General features: G+C 43.4%; 2 protein-coding genes across 2 annotated transcripts in view; both read left to right on the top strand.

Annotated features, from left to right (window-relative positions):
* galnt18b (UDP-N-acetyl-alpha-D-galactosamine:polypeptide N-acetylgalactosaminyltransferase 18b) overlaps positions 1–7,654 on the top strand; it is a 149,402-nt gene that overhangs the window by 32,257 nt on the left and 109,491 nt on the right. The gene's annotated exons all lie outside the window — the stretch shown is intronic.
* rassf10b (Ras association domain family member 10b) lies at positions 283–1,657 on the top strand. Its single transcript, XM_037695668.1, has one exon. It carries the CDS (start codon positions 283–285, stop codon positions 1,585–1,587), a length of 1,305 nt encoding a protein of 434 aa, XP_037551596.1. The 3' UTR covers positions 1,588–1,657.

Genomic DNA, 7,654 nt, shown 5'->3' with positions numbered 1-7,654 from the left:
TATATATATATATAATGCTAAACTATAGCTGTGGATCAACTCTGAAGACCTGCCTCCATCCTTCATGGGCTCAAGATCAGCGCTGACTCGGAGGTCACGTGATCCCAGCAGGACCAAGTGTTTCTTGTCTGGGCCTCAGGAAGGTTCATAGAAAACTCATGGAGCTCTCAGTCTGCAGCTCTGCCCAGTTTCTCAGATGCAGCTGAGGTCTCTCTCTTTTTCACTCATGCAGATTTTATTTAGGAATGTTTCTTTTCTTCACAACATAGTTTAAGAGAAATCATGGAATCGACCATAGAACCAGAGGAGAACAAGATATCTGTGTGGATCTGCCGTGAGGAGAAGCTGGTTCTGGGCTTGTCGAAGCGCACCACCTGCGCGGACATCGTCCAAGTTCTTCTGGAGGAGCAGAACTCTCTTTCCACGGCGAAGTCTTTCTGCATTGTGGAGAAATATGGCGGCTTCGAGCGGATTTTACCGAATAAAACCAAGATTTTGAGGCTTTGGCTCGCGTGGGGAGAGGAGCAGAGGAACGTGAAGTTCGTGCTGCTGAAAAGCGACGCGTCTCTGGATAACCACGGCGCCCGGAGCGCAGAGGCGCGCGTGGTGCGCAGCAAACACAGTCCCTGTGTCACCAAGGGGACGTCACGGCCTGTTGTGGGGGACATCTCACCCGAGAAGCAGCGTCGGGTGGTCAGGAAAGCTTTCAGGAAGCTGGAAAAGATGAAGAGGAGGAGGACGCGCGCGGCGCACAGAGACGCGTCCTGCGCGGAGAGGATGGAAACGTTGGTTCATCTGGTGGTTTCTCAGGATCATACCATCCGACAGCAGCTTCAGAGGATTACACAGCTGGATGCAGACATCGAAAGACGTGAAGCAAAGGTGCATTCGGACAGGATTAAGAGACACGGGATTAATTATGTGCAGAAAACTTATTTAGACGCAAATCCGCTCCCAAACCCAGAAGGAGACGAAAAGTCTCTGAGTGAGACTTTGGCCAAGTTGGAAGTGCACGCCCGGCAGCGCGAGGAGGTGCTCAGCTTAGAAGAGGAGCTTTGGGAGCAGGAAGCTCAGATAGAAACGATCACAGCTCACATCCAGGAGGAGCTGAACCACCGCTGGATGCTGCGGAGGAGAGAGGAGCGGAGGCGCAACCAGTCGGAGCGCGGAGGAGGTGCAGCAGCTTTCTTCTGCTCGGGGACGCACTCGCCACAAAACGAGCTGTTTGTGGAGAAGGAGCGGATCAAAACGCAGCTAGATGCGAGTTTGTACATCGGTCTGCGGCTCAGCGCGGATTTAGAGGCTATTAGGGGCGATTTAGAGCTGTCCCAGCAGATTTGCGCTGCGAGGGAAAAGGAAATGAGGGATTTGCTGGAGAAAGTGAACATTTTGGACATGGAGGAGGAGACATGCGGGACAGAGGATAAGACGATGGCTGGGACTTTGGAGGGGGGAAGCGTGTGGATGGAGCAGAGCAGAGGTCTGGCCAAAGACCAAAGTGTCAACGATGATGACTCAGATACTGGTTTAAGTTCTCTGCACAGTCAGGACTCAGACGGCCTCCCAGTTTGGGAATCACTGGTTTGATTTAAGTCACTGTTCACATTATTTCTAACCACAACCAAAGCTTCTAGTCTCAGGGATGCACATAAACAAAAACAGCTAAAATATGAATAAAGATATTTTTTATGGCATCATAATATTTCAAACGCATAAAAAATGTTTAACTCTTTTCATCCAATCCAGAAAACTGTTGTTTTATAAATAAAAATAATAAAACCGTTTTTAAAAAGCTTGAAATGATTTTGTTCTTTAGAGCAGAGTCTCTGGTGTGAAAGAGAGTTTTAGGGTGAAATGTGCCAGAATCACGTGTGCACAAATTCTGTCACCAAGAAATATTCAGAGGTGACACAGACAAAACACAAAGACAAAGATGTTTGGATTAGTCATCATGCAGCGCTCACCGTGACCCCCCCAAGATAAGAAAACCAAACATTTTTTTCTGACGGTCATGGGGTCATAATAAGAGCTGAAGTCAAAACAGAGACAAAGTTTAGACAGACTGTCTTCTTCACATCCTGAGAAAACTGCACCAAGTCGTGAACAATGTGCTCCACCAGCAGCTGCTGCAGCTGAACCTCACCACAGCCACACCTGAGCAACTCACAGCCGAACTAACCTCTAAAAGCTGAGAGGCTTCGACATATATTAACTCAACTTAAGTAACGTTCCAGTTTATTCCTGCAAAATATATTTAATTGCAAAAATAAGGAACTTTGCAGAGCTCTTTGGACCTTATGGCACTAAGTTCACTTTCTCATTCTTCATGTTTGCTGGTTTATTTCTGTTCTGAAAGGAGGTTCTTGCGTCAAGAAACAAAAATAGTGGCAGTAAAAATACTTGCATTATAAAAGTAAATGGCCTTTAGGCACACAACACAGTTTTATTTTTATTTATTTTGCTTAAATTGCCTATTAATAAATAACTATCTGTGAGCAGCAGTTTGGTTTCATGCCTAGAAAGAGCTCCACAGATCCATCTGTGCTTTGAGGATGTTGATGGAGAAGTACAGAGAGGGTCAGAAGAACTCCATTGTGTCTTTGTGGATTTAGAGAAAGCATCTGACAGAGGAAATCTGGAGTGGCAGAGGAGTGTTAGACTGGTACAGGACATGTATGAGGACAGCAGGACAAGTATGAGGACAGCAGGACATGTATGAGGACAGCAGGACAGTGGTGAGATGTGCTCTAGGAGTGACCGATAGCTTCAAGTTGGAGGTGGGAGTGCATCAAGGATCGACTCTGAGCCCCTTTTTGTTTGCTCTGGTGATGGACCGACCAACAGATGAGGTCAGGCAGGAATCCCTGTGGACCATGATGTTTACAGATGACATTGTGATTTGTGGTGAGAACAGGGAACAGGTGGAAGAGAATTTGGAGAGGTGGAGGTATGCACTTGAAAGAAGAGGAATGAAAGTCAGTCGTAGTAAGACAGAGTCCACGTGTGAATGAGAGGGAGGAGATGGAACAGTGAGGCTACAAGGAGCAGAGGTCACAAAGGTGCAGGACTTCAAGGACTTGGGGTCCACTGTCCAGGAACATGGGGAGTGTGGTGAAGAGGTGAAGAAGAGAGTCCAGGCAGGATGGAGTGATGGAGAAAAGTTTCAGGAGTGATTTGTGACAAAATGGTGAAGGAAAAGTTTACAGGACAGTTGTGAGACCAGTTATGTTGTATGGTCTGGAGACAGAGACATGGACAAAAAGACAGGAGACAGAACTGGAAGTGTCAGAAATGAAGATGTTGAGGTTCTCCTTAGGAGAGACAAAGATGGAGAAGATTAGGAATGAGATCATCAGAGGTACAGCACAGGTTGAACAACTGGGAGGTAAAGTTAGAGAGGACACACTGAGATGGTTTGGACATGTCCAGAGGAGGGACAGTGGTTTGGACATGTCCAGAGGAGGGACAGTGGGTATATTGGTACAAGGATGTTAGAAATGCAGCTGCAGGAAAAAGACAAAGAGGACACATATGGACATAGTTAGAGAGGACGTGGAGGTAGTTGGAGTGAGGACAGAGGGAGATGGAGGAGGAGGACTCGCTGTGGAGACATCTGAAGAGGGAAGAGACGAAAGAAGAAGAAGACAAATGTACGAGTGTGTTTACAGTATATTTCTGGTTTGGACCCTTTCACCTTGTAAGGACCAGTTTTAGATCCTTATTTACTCTTTATTTTTTACAATTTATATTTTTGCTATTGTTGGATGTAACAGGGACCCCGTGCACACAGTTTTGTTCCACCTCGTGTACCACATGTGATGTGAACGGTAATAAAGAACCTTGAATGTTTTTCATGACGTGAGCTGTTTCTGTGGTCTTAGTTGACAGTAGCTGAAGTTTACAGTGTTCTCATCATGTCGGCTGCAAAGATCATATGAGTGTGTCTGCTTCAGACTTGGGCCTCGTCAAGACCGGTCCTGATGGGACCTCATTTCTGGGTTATGGTTTAGGTTTGGGGCTAAGGTGTGAAATGAGTTTAGATTAGAGTTACAGTCGTGTTCTGATAACGTTGGGCCACAGAAATGGATAGACGTCGATATGATGAAGGATAAAAATACAAATTTTAAATACATTTTTAATTCATCGTACTCGACAGTTCAACTGTTTTCTCATTTGCGCTCGTGCAACTTACACATTTAATCACTTTCTGTAAGGATCGTGTGTATTTGTGATCCGTGTGTTTACACCTGTCCCTCACTGTCCTCCCAAACGGTTTGTAATTAGTCCCTCGTTAGCGTCTCTATCTATTCTGCGTCTCTTTGTTGTTCCCCTCGGTGGATTGTCCTGTCAAGGCGTCATGTTCCGTTTCCTCCATGTATGTAAGTTTTGCTGCCACGTCAGACTTTTGTTTTCATTTAATAAACATTATTCTTATTTTACCTTGGAGTTCCCCGAGCGTCTGTCTGCACGTTGGGTTCAGTCCACCACCAGATCGTGATACTTTCCCTGTGTCATATCTTATTCTCTCCATGTCTAAAATACGGTGCTTGTTTGAGCTGATATAGAACTTTTAGCTTTCTTTTGTTTAAAATAATTTCCTCAGCTGGCAACACAGAAAGGAAGTGTGAACACAGAATTACTGAATACAGAAAATGAATAACCCAAGTTGACATAACAGTTTGCAAAGCAACCAAAGCACACTTTATCTCTTATTGTCTAAACTGCGTAATTGTAACAACGCAGGAGCAGATAGTTTTACTTCAAATGACCCAATATTCATTTTTTATATAGTTTATCTGAGACTCATTCACTTTATATGCTGAGAAAACGTCATGGCCATCTATTCTTGTTTCTGCGGTTTGGTCTGTGTCAATAGATCTATTAAATACTGCAAGTATAAAACTCGGGATGCAGGACGTAACGTATACCTCCGTCTTGTTTTAAGTATCGTAGGAATAAAGCAGCACATGGGTGGGTTCATCGGGGTAGGAAACTAAATACAGGTCTAATGTTCGTTATTCTCTGAGCTAAAGCCAAAAGGTGTTTCTTTTGGTAAATAAATATTCAGATGTGTAATTTTATACTTTTTTCCTTTTATCTCGCTTTGCTTTGGTTAAAAGTTATTTAGCACAATCATCTTAAAATGTTGGATTATTTACTGTTATTATGCACCCATCTCAAAATCACAATTATTTTCCTTAACATAATCTGGTTCTACTGTATTTTACTTTTTTTGGTGCATATATCCCTAATAGACATATATATATATATATATATATATATATATATATATTCCTTCCTGATGCTAGCACTGAGCTACCACAGCCGTCTGTGTGGAGCAGGGAGCTGCTGTCTAGGGCGCCCGGGGGAGCAGCTGGTGGAGGTTAAGAGCCTTGCTCAAGGGCCCAGAGTGGGGAAATGAAGGATGGAGGCAGGTGTGGGTGCTTCACCTTTCCCACCCACGTTTTGATGTTTTTGGTCCAGGGAGTTGAACCAGTGACCTCCTGATCACAGGCCCACCTTCTCTAGCCTCTGCGCCACCACTCCCCCAGATGTTCAATAAAATCTCTTGTAAACAGTGAGCTTCAAAGAAAGATTGAAATATTAAACTTCCTGAAGCTCAATGTCAACAACAGAAATAGAAATACAAGAAGCTGGACGAAGACGACAACCTAAGAGTCTTTGTTCTTTAAATTTAGGCCAATTTGGTGTCACTGGTGTCACTGGTGCGCGTCGTGTGAATGACAGCAGCAGCCTTTCCGTCTGCTCCACTCCTTTTACACTTGGATCCTCTGAAAGACATAAATTGATCCGACCTGACGACATCACCGTGTCGTCTGACGAGCAGGGACGTAACGATGAACGCAGTCGTGAAGGAGGAAAACAAACGCCTGTCACCTGTGTTGTTGTCAGGAGCCAAGTCCTTGTGAGGAGTTCTGATTGTGAGTGGTTCCCTGAAGTTCTTGAGACGAACTTCAGGGATCTGAAATATTCCTCAAATGTTCCCTGAGCTTGCAGGTTGAAGAAACTAAAGGCTGTGAGGAATGTCAGGCACAAGCTTTTTTATTTATCTAGTAATAAATATTTTGTTTTTCCTAACCTTATTAAAATACATAGTTTTCTCCCAGCATTACACAAACTCACAGGTATGTGCATAAAACATAAAATGTTAAAGTTTACCACAAAGTACGCCCTTCTAGTGCTGGTTAAGATGAATAAATCTGCACTGTCATCTGAAAACAAAACACAGACTAAATGCATTACATATTATAATGTAATTATATATATATACATATATTATATAGGTTTTTTATTTAGAATTTTGTGCCCAAGACTATTTCAAACATCTTTACAGAAACACAGGTAGTTTGACTAAATATGACAACTTTAATTCAAACCACATCAAAATACTGAGTAAAAAAAAGAAGCGCTCTTGTCAAATTGATTAAACTAAAATGTCTTAATTTATTCTGGTTTCAAAGCAAATTCCTTACATTCACGAAGAGAACTGACCGTCTTCTAATGGCGCTAACCTGCCAGTGTTCCCTAATCCCTGGAATGTGTCACTTTGTGTTCCCGGCGGCTTTTGTTCGCTCAGTTGGAGGGACCTGCCATGAAGTCACTAATGAAGGTATTGACTTGGGAGTCGGGACCTCAGTGGAAAGCCACTCGGAGAGCACTGGGACCGCTGCTAACAGACTGGGGCTGCCGGTGTGCGCTCATTAGACCCCATTGTGCTGGTGGCAGGTGTGTTAATCCTGTCAGGCTGGGTGGTGACCCTGCGACCTCGCCTGTGGGATACTGTACGGTCTCTTTCCGATCCACTCAATGCCTGTCACCTCCTGTTTGGAGCACGTTTAGTTCAGCTCTGTCTGCAGCTTCGTTACTCCCCAATAACCCACAAAAAGGGCAGCCAGTGCAGAAAAGTGCTTTGCTTGAGAAATCACCAGCAAAGCATGTGTGCATATTTAAATACCCATGTGAAGAACATTAAAACACTTAATGTTTGAAGTGAAACACTCACTGGCAGTGCACGTTGTCTCGTTTGAACATCTATTTTTTTCATTCTCAATAATCCAGGTAGAAAAATACAACAAAGTTGAGTTGGCTCCTCTGGACGGTTTCTTTTTGTTGAAATGTTTCGTCTTTCATTCAAAAGACTTCATCCGTCCAATGGATAAATTAGATATTTTATAGATGTAGATATAAATTAGATGCTCCCTTGGCCCTAGATGGCAGCGCTCTGCTCCACATGGAGGGCTGTGGTAGCTCGGTGGTCTGTGGTGGTGTCAGGAAGGACGTCCGGTGTAAAAATAGTTGCCAAGTCTTCATGGGACTTGGATGGCTGTGACAAAGGGAGCAGCTGAAAGAAGAAGAAAAAAGTTGTAACACTTCTTGACCCTGCTGAAGTTTTAACATGATGAACATGCAGCATAGTTGAAACTAAAGGTAGAATTAATATTTGTGTCTCATATTTAGTGTAATTTACTTTGAACTATAAAAAACTAAACTGATCGATTTTACACACAAAGTCAGTTTTAACTAAAAGAACCAAGAAAGAACAGGAAATAAGGTCGGATTTTATTCACACTACTGTTTATATTCATACTACTGTTTATATTCACACTACTGTTTATATTCACACTACTGTTTA

Source organism: Nematolebias whitei, chromosome 2 (genome assembly GCF_014905685.2).
Source record: "Nematolebias whitei isolate Nwh7 chromosome 2, NemWhi1, whole genome shotgun sequence".
Lineage (NCBI taxonomy): Eukaryota > Metazoa > Chordata > Actinopteri > Cyprinodontiformes > Rivulidae > Nematolebias > Nematolebias whitei.
This window is presented reverse-complemented; position numbering and strand designations above follow the sequence as displayed.